The 19,733-nt window shown below is 65.4% G+C and overlaps 2 protein-coding genes across 2 annotated transcripts; one reads left to right on the forward strand and one right to left on the reverse strand.

Annotated features, from left to right (window-relative positions):
• Positions 1–749: 749 nt before the first annotated feature.
• FDX2 (ferredoxin 2) lies at positions 750–4,058 on the forward strand. Its single transcript, XM_050308820.1, has 4 exons — positions 750–892; positions 1,723–1,829; positions 2,663–2,747; positions 3,499–4,058. Exons 1-4 carry the CDS (start codon positions 756–758, stop codon positions 3,653–3,655), a joined length of 486 nt encoding a protein of 161 aa, XP_050164777.1. The 5' UTR covers positions 750–755; the 3' UTR covers positions 3,656–4,058.
• Positions 4,059–8,003: 3,945 nt separating this feature from the next.
• ICAM5 (intercellular adhesion molecule 5) lies at positions 8,004–19,370 on the reverse strand. The gene is given in 11 exon segments (XM_050308824.1): positions 8,004–9,452; positions 10,039–10,302; positions 11,137–11,730; positions 12,964–13,125; positions 13,128–13,268; positions 14,095–14,337; positions 14,449–14,733; positions 14,828–15,106; positions 15,589–15,900; positions 17,576–17,854; positions 18,558–19,370. Coding segments are annotated over 11 exon segments (3,489 nt in total). The 5' UTR covers positions 19,264–19,370; the 3' UTR covers positions 8,004–9,228.
• Positions 19,371–19,733: the final 363 nt, after the last annotated feature.

Genomic DNA, 19,733 nt, shown 5'->3' on the forward strand with positions numbered 1-19,733 from the left:
CCCCTTTTTTTGTGTGTGTCCCCCCCCTCCCCAAAAAGTAAAATTATATTTATATTTCTGCTTCCCACCCCTCCCTTTTCTTGAGGTTTTTTGGGTTATTTTGGTGTCATTTTGTTATTTCTGTTTCCCCCCCCAAAAAAAAAAATTTAGGTGGACCCCCCACTAAAATCCCACCCCTTCAAAATCCCACCCCCAAATTCCTCCCATCCTCCCCCAAAAAAGGCCCAGAAAGGGGGGCTGGGGTGGAGGTCACCTCCCATTTTGGGGTCCCCTGGAGTGCCCCCTCCATCCCAGACCCCCAAACCCCCTGGACCCCCCAAAAATCCCCCAATTAAAGGGGTCCCCTGGGCTGCCCCCTCCTCATCCCAGACCCCCAAATCCCTCCTGGACCCCCAAAATCCCTCCCCATTAAAGGGTCCCCCTCCTCATCCGGACCCCCTGGACCCCCAAAATCCCCCATTAAGGGGTCCCCCTCCTCATCCCGGACCCCCTGGACCCCAAAAATCCCCCAATTAAAAGTGTCCCCTGGGCACCCCCTCTCATCAAACAGCCCTTTATAAAGATCCCCCCGTCATGCTTGGAACCCCCCAAAGGCGTCCTTTGGGTGCCCCCTCCTCATCTTGGACCCCCAAAACCCCCTGGACCCCCAAAAATCCCCAATTCCCCCAACCCCCTGTCGGGCTTTAGGACCCAACGTTGTCCTCTTGGCCCCGCCCACCCGTCGGTCACGTGGGCGCGGTCACGTGGGAGCCATCATGGCGGCCGCCATGGCGGCGGCTGCGAGCGGCGGCTCCGTGGGCTCCGTGACCTCCGTGACGCGGCGGCTGCTGCGGCTGCGGGGACCGGCGCGGGGGCTCGGCGGGGCCGCGGCAGAGGAGCCCGAGGCGGCCCCGTGCGTGCCGGGGGGGGGCCGCTGCTGTCCCCGGGCTCGGGAGGGGGGCCCGGTTCTGTCCCGGTTCCGGGGGGGGTTTCCCGGTTCTCTCCCGGTTCAGGGGGGTTCTGTTCCGGTCCAAGGGGGGGTTCCCGGTGTTGTCCCGGTCTAAGGGGGTGTTCCCGGTGTTGTCCCGTGCTCAGCGGGTGTTCCCGGTGCTGTCCCGTTCTCGGGAGCCGTCCCGGTTTTCTCCCGGTTCCAGGGGTGTTCCCGGTGCCGTTCCCGGTGCCGATCCCGGTATTTTCCCGGTGTTTTCCCGGTGTTCCCATTGCAGGGTGAACGTGGTGTTCGTGGATCGCTCCGGGCGGGAGATCCCGGTGCTGTCCCGGGATGTTCCCGGTGTTTTCCCGGTGCTGATCCCGGTATTTTCCCGGTGTTCGCATTGCAGGGTGACCGTGGTGGTCGTGGATCGCTCCTGGCGGGAGATCCCGGTGCTGATCCCGGTGCTGATCCCGGTGCTGTCCCGGTGCTGTCCCGGGATATTCCCGGTGTTTTCCCGGTGCTGTCCCGGGATGTTCCCGGTGTTTTCCCGGTGCTGATCCCGGTATTTTCCCGGTGTTTTCCCGCTGCAGGGTGAACGTGGTGTTCGTGGATCGCTCCGGGCGGGAGATCCCGGTGCTGTCCCGGGATGTTCCCGGTGCTGATCCCGGGATATTCGCGGTGCTGATCCCGGTGCTGTCCCGGGATGTTCCCGGGATGTTCTCGGTGCTGATCCCGGTGCTGTCCCGGGATGTTCCCGGTGCTGATCCCGGTGCTGATCCCGGTGTTTTCCCGGTGTTTTCCCGCTGCAGGGTGAACGTGGTGTTCGTGGATCGCTCCGGGCGGGAGGTGCCGGTTCGGGGCCGGGTCGGGGACAACGTCCTGCACCTCGCCCAGAGACACGGCCTGGAGCTCGAGGGTGGGAAGAATGGGAAGAGTGGGAATAATGGGAAGAATGGGAATAATGGGAATGAGAGACATGGTCTGGAGCTCGAGGGTGGGGATGGGAATGGGAGTGGGAGTGGGATTGGGAATGGGAGACACGGCCTGGAGCTCGAGGGTGGGGAGAATGGGAACAGTGGGAATAATGGGAATAATGGGAATGGGAATGAGATGGGACATGGGTCTGGGACTCGATGGGTGGGTGGGAATGGGAATGAGTTGGGAATAGTGGGAATAATGGGAATGGGAGTGGGAATGGGAATGGTATCAAGAATGGGACTGGGAATGGGAGTGGGACTGGGACTGGGAATGGGAATGGGAGTGGGAATGGGATTGGGAATGGGACTGGGAATGGGACTGGGAATGGTATCAAGAATGGGATCAGGAATGGGACTGGGAATGGAAATGGGAGTGGGACTGGGAGTGGGACTGGGAATGGTATCAAGAATGGGATCGGGAATGGGACTGGGAATGGGAGACACGGCCTGGAGCTCGAGGGTTGGATTGGGGGCGTTGTTAACAGGGGGGTGTCCCGGGGGTCTCCCATTGTCAATGGGGTATCCCAGGGGGTCCAGGGGGTTCTATTGCTTAATGGGGGTCCCAGGGTATCCGTTGTTCAGGGGGTCCCGGGGGTTCTATTTTTAATGGGGGTATCCCAGGGGTCCCGTTGCTCACGGGGGTCCTGTGGGAGTTCTGTTTTTAATGGGGGTCCCGGGGGTCTCCCGTTGCTCACAGGGGTCCCGGGGGTCTATTTTTAATGGGGTATCCCAGGGGTCCCATTGCTAACGGGGTCCCGGGGGGCTCCCCCAGGCGCCTGCGAGGCCTCCCTGGCCTGTTCCACCTGCCACGTTTACATCAGTGACCCCCACCTGGGGCGGCTTCCACCCCTGACGAGGTAACGGACTCCTGACCCCATCAGACCACCAGGAACCACCCTGACCCTCAGGGACCACCCTGACTCCCCAGACCCCCATAACACCTCCAGGGACCTCCTGACCCCACAGGGACCACCCTGACCCCCATTGACCCACAGCCACCCCAGGGACCACCTGACCCCTTAGACCCCCAGGAACCACCCTGACCCCCAGGGATCACCCTGACTCCCCAGACCCCATAGCACCCCCAGGCACTCCCCTGACCCCACAGGGACCACCCTGACCCCTCCAGATCCCACAGGGACCACCCTGACCCCACAGGGACCACCCTGACCCCCTGGCCCCCTGACCCACAGGGACCACCCTGACCCCCAGGGACCACCCTGACCCCACAGGGACCACCCTGACCTCCCCAGACCCCAGGACCACCCTGACCCCCTGACCCTGCTCCAGATCCCACAGGGACCACCCCTGACCCTCCAGGGACCACCCTGACCCCCTGACCCTACAGAGACCTACCTGACCCCCAGGGACCACCCTGACCCCTCAGATCCCTACAGGGACCACCCTGACCCCCAGATCCCCAGCCCCAGGGACCACCCTGACCCCTCCCAGACCCCCCAGGGACCACCTTGACCCCTCCCAGACCTCTCTCCCCTTCTCCAACACTCCCAAATCCCCCAGCCCCATTTCCCACCTCCCCCACCCCATCCCCCTCCCCCCACCTTTTTGGGTCCCCTCCCAGCGCCCCCGGGGTTGTTTTGCCCCCAGGGAGGAGGATCTGCTGGACCAGGCCCCTCTGCTGCAGGAGAACTCCCGGCTGGGCTGTCAGGTCCTGCTCAGCCCCGCCCTGGAGGGGGCTCGGATCGGCCTCCCCCGCCTCACCAGGAACTTCTACGTGGATGGCCACGTGCCCAAACCACACTGAGCCCCCCCCGGGGCAGGAGGGACCCCCAAAAAGGATGGACCTCCCCCCAAAAGGAGGGACACCCCCTGAAAGGAGAGATCCCCCCGAAAGGATGGACACCCCCCCAAAAGGAGGGACCCCCCCCTGAAAGGATGGACCCCCCCCAAAAGGATGGACACCCCCAAAAAAGATGGACCCCCCCTGAAAGGATGGACCCCTTCAGAAAGGATGGACACCCCCAAAAAGGATGGACACCCCCCCAGAAGGATGGACACCCCTGAAAGGAGGGACACCCCCAAAAAGGATGGACCCCCCTGAAAGGAGAGATCCCCCTTGAAAGGATGGACACCCCCTGAAAGGAGAGACCCCCCAAAAGGATGGACAGCCCTCTAAAGGATGGACACCCCCAAAAAGGAGAGACCCCCCTGAAGGAGAGCCCCCCTGAAAGGAGAGAGACCCCCCTGAAAGGATGGACACTCCCAAAGGATGGACACCCTGAAAGAGAGAACCTTGAAGGATGGACACCCCCTGAAAGGAGAGACCCCCCTGAAAGGAGAGACCCCCCCTGAAAGGAGAGAGACCCCCCCTGAAAGGATGGACACCCCCAAGAAGGATGGACACCCCCTGAAAGGAGAGAATCCCCTAAAAGAATGGACCCCCCCTAAAAGGAGGGACCCAAAAAGGATGGATTTGGGATAAGGAACATTTTGGGTTGTTAATAAAGAGATATTTTTTTGTTTTGTCTGAGCTGGTGCTTGGGGGCATTTTTGGGGGGGTGGGGGGGGGATCGGTCCCTGTCACACCTGGGGTAATCCCTGGGAATCCCAGTCCCACCTGGGAGGGGTCCCTGTCCCCATTTGGGGGGTCCCGATCCCACCTGGGGGGATCCCTGTCCCCATTTGGGGGGTCCCTGTCCCCATTTGGGGGTCCCGATCCCACCTGGGAGGGGTGCTGTCCCCATCTGGGGGGTCCCAGTCCCACCTGGGGGGTCCCTGTCCCCATTTGGGGGGTCCCAGCCCCACCTGTGCTGCTGCCCCGCCCCGGGGGTCCCTCCCACGTTCCCCCCTCCCTCCCCGCAGCTGGAGCGGGTTAAGGGGCCGTTCCCGATCCCGATCCCAATCCCGCTGCCGGGGGTCGGGATGGGGGAGCAGCCGCTGTTCCTCGAGGGGCAGCCCCCCGACTTCTCGCTGCTGCAGCGCCTGCTCTGCCTCGAGCCCGAGCCCTGCGACCACCCCCCCGCCGCCCCCCAGCCCCCCCGCCGCCCCCGGGCACGGAGGCCTGACCACCCAGGGGAGCCCCCCAGGTGGGAACCGGCACCGGGGGAAGCGGCATGAACGGGGAAGGGGAGGGGGAATTGGGGGTACCGGGACCTCCGAGGGGGGAATTGGGGGGAACCGGGACCCCACTCGTGTCCCGGGAACTGGAAGAAATTGGGAGAATTGGGAATGGTCCCACCGGGGGGGGGGAACTGGGGGCACCGGGACCCCGCTCGTGTCCCGGGAACTGGGAGGGACGGGGAGAATTGGGAATGGTCCCATCGGGGGTGGAATTGGTGAGTCCCAGGAGCAGGAATGGTCCCACTGGGGGAGGGAATTGGGGGCACGGGGACCCCGCTCGTGTCCCGGGAACTGGGAGGCACTGGGAGAATTGGGAATGGTCCCACCGGGGAGGGAACTGGGGGCACCGGAACCCCGCTCGTGTGCTGGGAATTGGGTGGGACTGGGAATGTTCTGACCGGGGGTGGAATTAGGGGGTCCCGGGAGCAGGAATGGTCCCACCGGGGGTGGAATTGGGGGGTACCGGCAGCTCGCTCGTGTCCTGGGAACTGGGAGGGACCGGGAGAACCGGGAATGGTCCCACCGGGGGGAAACCGGGAGGAAGAAGCGGGAGAACCGGGACTGGTCCCACTGGGAAGGAACCGGGAAGGAGTTGGGGGGGATGGGGAAGGGGGGAGGAAAGGAGGGGTGTCCCCACCCGCCCCCCATTCCCTGACGGTGTTCCCCGCTCAGGATGGGGGTCCCGGAGCCCCCCCCGCGGCCCCGGAGCCCCCCCGGGGAGGGTCTGACGTTCCTGCAGGAGTCGGTGCGGCTGCTGCGCCCCCCGGAGACCCCCCCGGCAGCTCCCGCAGCACCCCCCGAGACCCCGGGGGTGCCCCCCGTGCCCACCGGGAGCCTCGACGCGCTGAGCCTCATCAGCCTCCAGTGCCGGCACCTGGACACCGGGAGCGGCACCGGGATTGGGATCGGCACCGGGATAGGGATCAACACCGGGAGCGGCACCGGGAACGGCACCGGGATTGGGATCAACACCGGGATAGGGATCGGGATCAGCACCGGGAGCGGCACCGGGATCGGGATCAACACCGGGATAGGGATCGGGATCAGCACCGGGAGCGGCACCGGGATCGGGATCAACACCGGGAGAGGCACCGGGATCGGGATCGGGATCAACACCGGGAGCGGCACCGGGATAGGGATCAATTCTGGGACTGGAATTAACACTGGGATTAACATCGGGAGCGGCACCGGGATCGGGATCAACACTGGGAGCAGTACCAGGATCAACACCGGGATCGACACCGGAAGCGGCACCAGGACCGGGATTAACACCGGGATCAACACTGGGACCAGTAACGGGACTGGGATCGGCAATGGGACCAATAACGGTACCGGGATCGTCACCGGGACCAGTAACAGCATCGGGATCGGCACTGGGACCAGTAACGGGACTGGGATTGACACCGGGACCAGTAACGGCACCGGGATCAGTCCCGGGACTGGGATCGACACCAGGAGCGGGGCCGGGCGGCGACGCAAACAGGCGACCCCCCAGCGCGGGGCGGACCCCCGGGACCCCTCGTTCCGGGGGGTGACGCTGCGGATGCGCCTGGGGGTCCCCGCGGGGGGCACCGGCCCCTGCCCCCTCCTCATCAGCGCCCGCAGGTACCGCCCCCCCGGGGGTCCCGTCCGTGTGTCCCGGGGGGGGTCCCGTCCGTGTGTCCCGGGGCCACTTTTGGGAACCCCCCCACCCAACCCCACCAGAGCTTCCCCTGCCCTGTCCCTCTGTCCAGGTGCTCCCTCCACCCCCCCCCGCAAAGACCCCCGAGGGGTGTCCCCATTTTGGGGGTCTTTCCCCATTTTGGGGGTCTTTCCCCATTTTGGGGGTCTTTCTCCTCGGGGGTGTTTCCATTTTGGGGAGGGTCTTTCCCCATTCCAGGGGGTCTCACCCCATTCCAGGGGGCTCTCTCCCATTTCAGGGAAGGGGTTTCACCATTCCGGGGTATCCCCCAATCCGGAGGGTGACCCCCATTTCGGGGGTCCTACTCCCTGACCCCCTCCCCCGTGTTCCCCCAGGGTCCCCCGCAGCCGCGGAGCAGCAGCAGCTCCGAGGACGAAGCTCCCCCCGTCCAGGGTAAGAACTTGGGGAGAGGGGAGGGGAGGCGAATTTGGGGGTCGGGGACGACTCTCGGGGTGCCCCCCCTGACACCGGTGGGTTTTTGGGGGTGTCCCCCCCCCCGGGCAGGTCACAAACGCTGCGCCTCGTGCATGACCCGGCGGACCCCCCTGTGGCGAGCGGCCGAGAACGGGACCCCCCTTTGCAACGCGTGCGGCATCAGGTGAGGACCCCCGAGGGAGGGAGGGGTGGTGACACCTCGGGGACACCCCCCCTCCCCAAAATATAACCCCCCAGGGGTCACCCCGCGCCTCCCGGCAGGTACAAGAAGTACCGCGTGCGCTGCCGGCGCTGCTGGAACGTGCCCGGCCGGAGCGGGACCCCCAAACCGCCGTGTCCCCTCTGCGCCCACTGGGGACCCCCCACCCCGCGCGGCGACAGGAGGTGACAGCGAGGACCCCCCCCGAGCTGGAGGAGGGGGCGGGGGTGGCACTGGGTGGTGTGGTGGGGGGGTGTGGGAGCGATTAAAGGTGGAGGTGTGGATGGCAAAAGTGTCACCGTGTCACCTGCGCGGGGAGGGGGGACACTGAGGGGGAGGGGACACTGAGGGGACACGGGGGTGACGTTGGGGGTGATTGGGGAGGGGGTTTTGGTGCCATCGCTGGTGGCCGCGGTGGGGACAAGGATGGGGGTTCTGGGTGGGAGGGGACGAGGGTTGGGGACAGGGTTTGGGGACAGTGGGGCAGTGGCTGGAGATGGGGACAGGGTTTGGGGACTGGATTTGGGGACAGGGGATGGGGTTTGGGGACAAAGGGCAGGGTTTGGGGACAGAGGGCGGTGCCTCCCGTCCAACCGGGACCGTTTATTGGGTGTTTCTTCCTCCCCCGGGAGGAGCCGAACCCGCCCCCAGGACACCCCCTGAGTTCCGGCCCCCAAAATCCTAAAAACACCCCCAACCCCCACCCCGGGACCCCAGAAACCCCCTGGGATGGGGAAGGGGGGCTCTGAAGGGTCCCTCGGTGTCCCCACACGTTGTAACCCCCAATAACCCCGGTCAAGGGGGATTTTGGGGGGGGGTCCCTGGAGGTCCCCACCAGGAAGGGGATGGTCCTGGGTGTTCCTGGGTGAGCTGGAGGCCAAAGATGTCCCTGTGGTCCTGAGTTTTGGGGGGTGGTGGCACTCAGTGTGGGCTGAGCTGGATCATAAAGATGTCCCCGTGGTCCTGAGGGTCCCTCTCAGGGTGGGCTGAGCTGGATCATAAAGATGTCCCCGTGGTCCTGAGTTTTGGGGGGTGGTGGCACTCAGGGTGGGCTGAGCTGGATCCCAAAGATGTCCCCGTGGTCCTGAGGGTCCCTCTCAGGGTGGGCTGAGCTGGATCCTAAAGATGTCCCCGTGGTCCTGAGTTTTGGGGGGTGGTGGCACTCAGGGTGGGCTGAGCTGGATCCCAAAGATGTCCCCATGGTCCTGAGGGTCCCTCTCAGGGGGGCTGAGCTGGATCCCAAAGATGTCCCCGTGGTCCTGCTGGGTGTCCCTGGTGGGCAGGGGGTGGTCCTGAGGGTCCCTCTCAGGGTGGGCTGAGCTGGATCCTAAAGATGTCCCTGTGGTCCTGAGTTCTGGGGGGTGGTGGCACTCAGGGAGGGCTGAGCTGGATCATAAAGATGTCCCCGTGGTCCTGAGTTCTGGGGGGTGGTGGCACTCAGGGTGGGCTGAGCTGGATCCCAAAGATGTCCCCCGGGTCCTGAGGGTCCCTCTCAGGGTGGGCTGAGCTGGATGCCAAAGATGTCCCCGTGGTCCTGAGTTTTGGGGGGTGGTGGCACTCAGGGAGGGCTGAGCTGGATGCCAAAGATGTCCCCGTGGTCCTGCTGGGTGTCCCTGGTGGGCAGGGGGTGGTCCTGAGGGTCCCTCTCAGGGTGGGCTGAGCTGGATCCCAAAGATGTCCCCGTGGTCCTGCTGGGTGTCCCTGGTGGGCAGGGGGTGGTCCTGAGGGTCCCTCTCAGGGGGGGCTGAGCTGGATCATAAAGATGTCCCCATGGTCCTGCTGGGTGTCCCTGGTGGGCAGGGGGTGGTCCTGAGGGTCCCTCTCGGGGGGGCTGAGCTGGATCATAAAGATGTCCCTGTGGTCCTGAGTTTTGGGGGGTGGTGGCACTCAGGGTGGGCTGAGCTGGATCCCAAAGATGTCCCCCGGGTCCTGAGGGTCCCTCTCAGGGTGGGCTGAGCTGGATGCCAAAGATGTCCCCCGGGTCCTGCTGGTGCCGGTGCCGGTGCAGGGGACAGGCGGCCCCCGAGGAGCCCTCGGCGTCGCGCACGTTGTACTCGCCCTTCTTGCAGGCCGTGCTCTTGAGGTACAGCCCCCCCGCCACCGCCAGGGCCACCAGGGCCACCGCCCCCAGCGAGCCCAGGGCCACCAGGGCCACCAGCCACGTCTCTGTGGGGACACAGGGGACAGTGACAGTGAGCCCAGGGCCACCAGGGCCACCAGCCAGCTCTCTATGGGGACACAGGGCATGGGGACAGTGACACCAGGGCCACCAGGGCCACCAGCCACGTCTCTGTGGGGACACAGGGTGTGGTGACAGTGACACCAGAGCCACCAGCCAGCTCTCAGTGGGGACACAGGGCATGGTGACATCAATGACACCAGGGCCACCAGGGCCACCAGCCAGCTCTCTATGGGGACACAGGGCATGGGGACAGTGACACCAGGGCCACCAGGGCCACCAGCCAGCTGTGGGGACACAGGGCACAGTGACAGTGTCACCAGGGCCACCAGCCAGCTCTCTATGGGGACACAGCACATGAGGACATCAGTGACACCACTGTGAGCCCAGGGCCACCAGGGCCACCAGCCAGCTCTCTGTGGGGACACAAGGCATGGTGACATCAGTGACACCAGAACCACCTGGGCCACCAGCCAGCTCTCTGTGGGGACCACAAGGGGCCGGTGCCACCCCTGTGGGGCAGGAGGGGACAGTGCCACCCCTATTGTCCCCCCCTGTTGTCCCCCCACGCACCGTCGACGCTGACCAGGACGCTGCGGGCGCCGCGGCCGTGCCGGTTGCTGGCGGTGCAGGTGTAGAGCCCGCGGTTGGCGGCGGTGGCGGCGGTGACGGTGACCGAGCGGTTGTCGGGGCCCAGGCGCAGGTTGGGGGCGGGGGGCGCGGCCCAGGCGAAGGTGGGCGCGGGGACCCCCTCGGCGCCGCAGTCCAGGCTGAAGGAGCCGCCCCGGGGGACGGAGGAAGAGGGGACAGCGCGGAGGGTGACGGACGAGGGGCCGACTGGGACACAGCGGGGGGGAGGGGGGGAAAGGAGGCACAAAATCAGGCACAGTGGGACAAAAATGGATAAAATCAGGCACAATCAGAGAAAATCAGGCACAATCGGACAAAGACACAATCAAAGACACAATCGGACAAAATCAGACACAATCGGACAAAATAGGATAAAATCAGACACAATCAGACACAATCAGACAAAATCAGACAAAATCAGGCACAGTCAGACACAATCGGACAAAATCAGATAAAATCAGACACAATTGGACAAAATAGGATAAAATCAGACACAATTGGACAAAATAGGATAAAATCAGACAAAATCAGGCACAGTCAGACACAAGCAGACAAAATCAGACAAAATCAGGCACAGTCAGACACAATCGGACAAAATCAGATAAAATCAGACACAGTCGGACACAATTGGACAAAATCAGATAAAATCAGACACAGTCGGACACAATTGGACAAAATCAGATAAAATCAGACAAAATCAGGCACAGTCAGACACAATCGGACAAAATCAGATAAAATCAGACAAAATCAGACAAAATCAGACAAAATCAGACAAACTCAGCCACAATCAGACAAAATCTGCCCAAATCAGACAAAACCGGTCACAATCGGCCCAAATCAGAGACAGTCGGGCAAAATCAGCCCAAATTGGCCACAATCAGAGACGATCAGACAAAATCGGCCACAATCAGAAAAAATCGGCCCAAATCAGATAAAATCGGCCCAAATCAGCCACAATCAGCCACAATCACCCCCCTCTTCGCCCCAAATGAACACCTCCCCCCCTTTGTCACCCCCCAAAGTGCCCCCCAAAGGACTCACACTCCACGGCCACGGTGACGTTCCGGACGGCCGAGCCGTGGGCATTGCTGGCCCGGCACTGGTAGGCGCCGGCGTGGGCGCGGCTCACGGTGGGGGGCACCCGGGGGGGGCCCTGGGGGTCCCCTACCTCGGTCCGGGTGACATTTGGGGTTACTGGGAGGTCCTGGGTGCCCCCCAGTTTGGGCCGGGTGACGTCGGGGGCCACCAAGGGGTGGTTCCGGGTGCCCCCCAGCTCGGTCCGGGTGACATTGGGGGTCACTAGGGGGTCCTGAGTGTCCCTCAGCTCAGTCTGGGTGACATTGGGGGTCACCAGGGGGTGGTCCCACGTGTCCCCCCCCTCCTCGGTTGTCACCAGGGGGTGGTCCCACGTGTCCCCCCCCTCCTTGGCTGTCACCGGGGGGTGGTCCTGGCTGTCCCCCAGCTCGGGGTGGGTGGCGTTGGGTGTCACCGGGGGGTGGTCGTGGCTGTCCCCCAGCTTGGCACAGGTGACCCGGGGTGGGGGGTTCCCGGTGGCGGCACAGCTGAGCCGGGCCGGGGTCCCTTCGAGCCAGAGGCGCCGCTCGGGACAGCCCCGCTCGGGGATGCTCGGCTGGTCTGGGAGTTGGGGGGACACAGCACAGAAAAGGGGGGGGGGGTGCTGGGTGCCACCCCCCTCGGCACCTCCTGATCCCTCCCGGCACCCCCCGACCCCTCTCGGTACCTCCTGATCCCTCCCAGCGCCCCCCAATCCCACCCAGCACTCCCCCGACCCCTCTTGGCACCTCCTGATCCCACCCAGCGCCTTCGGATCCCTCTCGGCACCTCCTGATCCCACCCAGCATCCCCCGATTCCTCCCACCACCTCCTGATCCCTCCCATCATCTCCTGATCCCTCCCAGTGCCCCCCAATCCCACCCAGAACCCCTCGATCCCTCTCGGCACCTCCTGATCCCCTCCATCACCTCCTGATCCCCCCCATCACCTCCTGATCCCTCCCACCACCTCCTGATCCCCCCATCACCTCCTGATCCCCCATCACCTCCTGATCCCCCACCACCTCCTGATCCCCACCACCACCTCCTGATCCCCCCACCACCTCCTGATCCCCCACCACCTCCTGATCCCCCCCATCACCTCCTGATCCCTCCCAACACCTCCTGATCCCTCCCGGCACCCCCCGATCCCTCCCATCACCTCCTGATCCCTCCCACCACCTCCTGATCCCTCCCATCACCTCCTGATCCCCCCCATCACCTCCTGATCCCCCCATCACCTCCATGATCCCCACCACCACCTCCTGATCCCTCCCACCACCTCCTGATCCCCCATCACCTCCTGAGTCCCTCCCATCACCTCCTGATCCCTCCCGGCACCCCCGGATCCCTCCCGGCACCTCCTGATCCCTCCCATCACCTCCTGATCCCTCCCATCACCTCCTGATCCCCCCACCACCTCCTGATCCCTCCATCACCTCCTGATCCCTCCCAGCACCTCCTGATCCCCCATCACCTCCTGATCCCACCCAGCATCCCCCGATCCCTCCCAGTATCCCCCGATCCCCCCACCACCTCCTGATCCCCCCACCACCTCCCGATCCCCCACCACCTCCTGATCCCCCCCATCACCTCCTGATCCCCCATCACCTCCTGATCCCCCCACCACCTCCCGATCCCCCACCACCTCCTGATCCCCCCATCACCTCCTGATCCCCCCACCACCTCCTGATCCCACCCAGCATCCCCCGATCCCTCCCGGCATCCCCTGATCCCTCCGGCACCCCGGATCCCTCCCACCCCACTCCTCCCACCCCACCCCACCCCACCCCACCCGCGCCCCCTCCCCGCTCACACTCCACGGTGACCACGACATCCCTGGTGGCCACGCCGTGCCGGTTGGTGGCCCTGCACAGGTAGCTCCCGGCGTCGGCCCTGGAGACCACGCGGGTGCCGCGGGTGCGGGTGGGGCGGGCGCGGGGGCGTCCCCGGGGCCAACTCTGGGGGTGTCCCCGGGGCCAACTCTGGGGGTGTCCCCGCGGCGGGCGCAGCGGGTGCTGGGCGGGGGGTCCCCCTCGGCGCGACATTCCAGGTCCCGCCGCTGCCCCTCCACCCACACGCGGCGCGAGGGACACCCGCGCTCCGACAGGGTGGGCTCGTCTGGGGGGGGGAGACACGGGGACAGGCACGGAGGGGACCCCCGGTCAGTGCCACCACGGTGCCACCATACCCGGTGCCCAACCCCGGTGCCGCCCCCCCCGATGCCACCACAGTGTCAATCACAGTGCCATCCCCGGTGTCACCACGGTGTTATCCTCGGTGTCACCCCAATGCCTACCCTGCTGCCATCCCCAGTGCCACTCCCAGTACCACCCTGATGCCACCCCCAGTGACACTTCCAGTGCCACCCCGGTGCCACCCTAGTGCCACCATGATGCCACCCCCAGTACCACCTCGATGCCACCCCCAGTGCCACTCCCAGTGCCACCCCGGTGCCACCCTACTGCCACCCCCAGTGCCACCCCCGCTGTCACCCCCAGTACCACCTCGATGCCACCCCCAGTGCCACCACAATGCCACCCCCGTGCCACTCCCAGTGCCACCCCAGTGCCACCCCCGGTGCCACCACGATGCCACCCCCAGTACCACCTCGATGCCACCCCAGTGCCACCCCGGTGCCACCCCCGGTGCCACCCCGATGCCACCCCCAATCCCACCCTGGTGCCACCCCTAGTACCACCTCAATGCCACCCCAGTGCCACCCCAATGCCACCCCCGGTGCCACCCCCAGTGCCACCCGTCAGTACCACCCCGGTCCCACCCCAGTGCCACCCCGATGCCACCCCCAGTGACACTTCCAGTGCCACCCCGGTGCCACCCCAGTGCCACTCCCAGTGCCACCCCAATGCCACCCCCGTTGTCACCCCCAGCACCACCCCGATGCCACCCCCAGTGCCACCTCGATGCCACCCCCGGTGCCACTCACACTCCACGCGGACGGTGACGCTTTGGCTGCTCGTCCCCATGGCGTTGGTGGCCGTGCACTCGTAGGTGCCCGCCCGCTCGCGGGTGACGGGCTCGGGCTCGCCGGTGCCCACGGGGACCCCCGCGCGGGCGCAAACCACGGCGGGCGCGGGGTTGCCGGTGGCGCGGCACCAGAGCCACTCCCGCGCCCCCCGCACCCACGTGCGGTTGGCGGGGCAGCCGCCGGCCCCCAATTCGGGGGGATCTGTCCCCAAAAAAAAACCCACAATGGGGGACGACGCCGGGAATGGCGGGGCGGGGTCACAACCCACCCCACCCACCGCCCCCCTTCCCCACCCCACGGAGCGGCACTCACAGTGCACGACGAGCCGCGCGGCCGCCTCCTTTGTCACCGCGCTGTCCCCCACGGCCAGGCTGGCCCTGCAGCGCAGCTCGCGCCCGTCATCCTCCCTCCTGGCGGCCACGCGCAGCTCCACGCGGGACCGCGGCCCCTCCGCCAGCACCCCCTCGCCGTGGGACCCCAGGAGCTGCAGCAGCAGCGGCCCGGCCGGCTCGGTGTCCCCCGCGTGGCACGTCATTGTCACCTCCGCGCCCTCCGCCGCCGGCCGCGGCAGCAGCTCCAGGGTGGGAGCCGGGAATCCTGCGGGAAAGGGGAAGGGGGGCCCGTGGGTGGATCCCGGGGGTGCGGATGGAGGGGGGGGGACACATTTGGGGACACCCCCCGGGAGCCTTACGGTAAACGTGGAGCGTCCTCCGCGCCGTCCTCGTCGCCGAGGCCACCGCGGCCGTGCAGGTGATGTCCCCAAGGCCCGGGCGGCTCGGGGACAGCTCGGTGACCGCCGTCACCGCGTCCCCCGCCACCTCCAGGCTGGCGTTCAGCGTCTCGCGGCCCAGGGCGAGGGTGACACGCGTGTCCCCGGCCGGGAAGGCGCCGGCCACGCGGCAGCGGGCGCGGGAGGTGGCACCGACCTCCAGCAGGGAGGGGGCCTCGAGCTGGGGGGGCTCCGGGAGGGCTGGGGGGGACACGGTGGCACCGGGGTTGGGGACACGGTCCTGGTGGCCAAACTCTCCCCCTGCGCCCCAGCGGTGCCACGCAGCCACCAGGAGGGGGACAATGATGTCCCCGTGGGTGGTGACAGTGCCACACCAGCACCAGGAGGGTGACACCGCTGCCCCCATGGGAGGTGACAGTGCCACACTGCCACACCGCCACCAGGAGGGTGGCACTGATGTCCCTGGGTGTCTCCATGGGAGGTGACAGTGTCACACTGCCACCAGGAAGGGGGCAATGATGTCCCCATGGGCGGTGACAGTGCCACACCACCACCAGGAAGGGGGCAATGATGTCCCTCTGGGTGTCCCCATGGGCAGTGACAGTGCCACAGTGCCACACCACCACCAGGAGGGTGTCACCGCTGCCCCTATGGGGGGTGACAGTGCCAGGGCGCTGCCTCTCCCACCTCCCCCTTTCCCCAAAATTCCCCCCCGGACTCACCGAACACGGAGAGGGTGACGGGGGCGGCGGCGCGGGCGAAGAGGGGCCCGTGCGGCCTGAGGGACAGCTCGGCGTGGCAGGTGACGTCCTGCCCGTGGTCGCCGGGGGTGGCGGTCAGCAGGTGGGTGACGGCCACGCTGGCGCTGCCGGGGGCGCGGCCGAAGCTCTGGGTGCTCAGGGTGTCCCCGCCGCGCCGCAGCGTCACCGTCAGGTTCCCCACCGGGGCCACCTCCAGCACGCGGCACGTCACGTTCCGGCTGTCCCCGACCGCCACCGGCGCCACCGGGTCCAGCGCCACCCGCTCCGGCAGCTCTGGGGGACGAGGGGGACGCAAACACCGGGGGGCACAGGGGTGTGGGTGTTGAGGTCGGTGGGGGTTGGGGGAGAACTCTGGGATCATCCAGCACAGTCTGGGACCCCTGACCCCACCTTGTCACCCAAGTCCAACCTTGTCACCCAACCCCACCTGGTCACCCAACCCCACCTCGTCACCCAAGTCCACTTTGTCACCCAACCCCATCTTGTCACCCGACCCCACCTGGTCACTCAGCCCCACCTTGTCACCCAACCCCACCTTGTCACCCAACCCCACCTGGTCACCCAACCCCACCTGGTCACTCAGCCCCAACCTTGTCACCCAACCCCAACCTCGTCATCCACCCCACCTGGTCACCCAACCCCAACCTTGTCACCCAGCCCCACCTGGTCACCCAACCCCAATGTGGTCACCCAGCCCCAACCTGGTCACCCAACCTCACTTCGTCACCCAACCCCACCCTTGTCACCCAACCCCACCTTGTCACCCAGCCCCACCTGGTCACCCAACCTCACCTTGTCACCCAACCCCACCTCATCACCCAGCCACACCTTGTCACCCAAGCCACACCTTGTCACCCAGCCCCAACCTTGTCACCCAACCCCAACCTTGTCACCCAATCCCACCTCGTCACCCAACCCCAACCTTGTCACCCAGCCCCACCTGGTCACCCAACCCCTCCTCATCACCCAACCCCACCTTGTCACCCAGCCCCAACCTTGTCACCCAACCCCAACCTTGTCACCCAATCCCACCTCGTCACCCAACCCCAACCTTGTCACCCAGCCCCACCTGGTCACCCAACCCCACCTCATCACCCAACCCCACCTTGTCACCCAGCCCATGGCACCGAGTGCCACCTCCAGGCTCTTCTAAAACACCTCCACCCCTGTGACCCCAACCCCACCTTGTCACCCAGCCCCAACCTTGTCACTCAGCCCCACCTTGTCACCCAACCCCACCTCATCACCCAACCCCACCTTGTCACCCAACCCCAACCTTGTCACCCAGCCCCACCTGGTCACCCAACCCCAATGTGGTCACCCAGCCCCAACCTGGTCACCCAACCTCACTTCGTCACCCAACCCCACCCTTGTCACCCAACCCCACCTTGTCACCCAACCCCAACCTTGTCACCCAAGCCCGCCTCGTCACCCAGCCCCAACCTTGTCACCCAACCCCACCTTGTCACCCAGCCCCACCTGGTCACCCAACCCCACCTGGTCACCTAACCCCACCTCATCACCCAACCCCACCTCGTCACCCAACCCCACCTCATCACCCAAACCCACTTCGTCACCCAACCCCACCTCATCACCCAGCCCCACCTTGTCACCCAGCCCATGGCACCGAGTGCCACCTCCAGGCTCTTCTCCGACACATCCAACCCCCCGACCCCAACCCAGCCCACCCAGGCACCACCTCCAGGCTCTTTTTAACCCCCCCTGCGTGCCAAACTCGCAGATTTTGGTGTCCCCCCTCCCCCGTGACACGAAGCACCCCCAGCTCTCCTTAACCATCCTCCTCCTCCCCAAAAAACCTCTTTTTTCACCCAACCCAGCCCAGCCCAAACAGGCGATGATGGCCGTAATTAGCGCTCCCCGCGGGGCCGATCGAAGGCCCGTTCGAAAGGTCAATTAAGACATTAATTAGGGACTAAGGGGCACTCACTGTAGACCAGGACGTCGGCGCTGGCCTCGGCGCGGGTGTCCCCGCAGCTCCCCGAGCAGGTGACGGGGCCGGGGCTCCAGCGGGACACGTTGAGGAGGAGGAAGCTTTGCCAGCGCGGCCCCCCCGGCCCGGGGGTCGCGGCCAGGGGGGTGTGGAGCTCCAGGGTGGCGTTGCCCCCCGGGCAGGCGCTGCGGCTGCAGTTGACGGTGGCCGAGCCCCCGAAGGCCACCACGGCCACGCGCGGCCAGGCCGTGACCGTGAAGGAGCCGCGGGCCACCCCTGCGAGCGAGAGAGAGAGACGCGACCCCCGAGAACCCCCCCCCAAAAAAAAAAAACAGAGGAGACCCCCCCAGACACACACAGAGTGCCGGCTGCGTGGGCAGTGCCAGCCAGAGAAACCAACCCCACACCCACCCACTCACGCCCCCGGCCCCAAAATTTGGAGGGGGGAGAGAACTCCCCCCATTCCCCGGCCCCAAAATTTGGAGGGGGGAGAGAAACCCCCCCTGCCCAAAATTTGGAGGGGGGAGAGAAACACCCCCACCCACTCACCCCCAGCTCAGCACCAGGACCCCCCACCGGAGACCCTCTAGACCTCCCCCTCAATTTTGGATGGGGAGAGCCCCCATCAAGTTCAACACCCCCAATGGAGACCCCTCTGACCCCCCCAATTTTGGATGCAGAGACCCACACACACACACCACGTGCCCCCTCGGGTCCCCGCTGTCTTTGGGGATCCCCCCAACTAAGGAACAAATTAAAGGTCTTTGAGGGTCCCCCTCAATTAACCCCCTGATGTCCCTGTGGGGGTCTCCAGCGCCCCCCTTAAAGGTACCTTTGGGATCCCCAGGGACGTCCCACCCCCACCCCCTTTCGTAACCAAGGGTCCCTAATTTTTGGGGTCCACTCAGACTCCCCTGCCCCCAATTTTTTGGGGAAATTCCTCAAAAAGAACCCGAGACCATTTCCCCCACCCCCTCACCTGCGAGCGCCAGAACGAGGGGGCAAGAGCCGCGTGGCCGGAGCGGGGGGTCCCATCGGGGACCGAGGGGGAGGAAGATGAAGAGGAGGAAGAAGAGGAGGAGGAGGAGGAAGACAGGGATGGAGCAGGAGGAGGATGGAGACGACGGGGAAGGCGAGAGGGAGAGGAGGGTGGGGAGGGAGAGGGAGAGGAGGATGAGGATGGAGACGGAGAGGAAGAGGAGGATGGGGATGAGGAGGATGAGGAGGGGGATGGAGCGGAGGAGGAGGATGGGGATTATGAGGAGGAGGAGGAGGATGAGGAGGGAGATGGAGCAGAGGAGGAGGAGGAGGATGGAGGCGACGGGGAGGGTGGGAGGAAGAGGAGGGTAGGGGCAAAGAGGAGGAGGAGGATGAAGACCGGAGCGGAGGAGGATCGGGACGAGGATGGGGGAGAGGGGGATGAGGAGGACGGGGAGGAAGAGGCGGCTGAGGCCGAAGGCAGCGGCTCCGCCGGCCCCGCGGGGCTGCTCCTCCCCCCCTCCCCTCAAAAAAAACCCCTCCCCCCTCCCCGCGTGGGTCGCGCGTGGGCGCCGCGACAGCACCGGTGACGGTGACAGCGACAGCGACAGTGACAGACGGGCCGGGGGCGTGGCCCCTCCCCCCGCGACCACCGGGGGGGCTGGAGCTGCTGCGAGGGGGAGGGGGCTTCGTGTGTGCGTGTGCATGCATGGATCGTGTCCATACATGAGTCATGTGTGTCCATACATGGAGCATGTGTGTCCATACATGTACCATGCGTGTCCATACATGTACAGTGTGTGTTTGTGTCCATACATGCACCATGTGTCCATACATGTATCATGTGTGTCCACACGTGTCACGTGTCCCTGTGTCCCTGTCCCTGTGTCCCCATCCTATGTCCCTGTCCTGTGTTCTATGTCCTTTCTGTCTCCTGTGTTCCCATCTCTATGTCCTGTGTTCTATGTCTCTGTGTCTCCCATCTCTATGTCTCTGTCTCTGTGTTCTATGTTTTATGTCTCTATGTCCTGTGTTCTATGTCTCTATGTCCTGTGTCTCTATCTCTGTGTCCCTGTGTCCCTCTGTCCCTGTGTCCCCATCCCATGTCCTGTGTCCCATGTCCCTGTGTCCCCATCCCGTGTCCCTGTCCTGTGTCCCATGTCCCTCTGTCCCTATG

This window comes from Myiozetetes cayanensis, unplaced genomic scaffold (genome assembly GCF_022539395.1).
Source record: "Myiozetetes cayanensis isolate MyiCay16 unplaced genomic scaffold, myiCay2020 scf130, whole genome shotgun sequence".
NCBI classification, from domain to species: domain Eukaryota; kingdom Metazoa; phylum Chordata; class Aves; order Passeriformes; family Tyrannidae; genus Myiozetetes; species Myiozetetes cayanensis.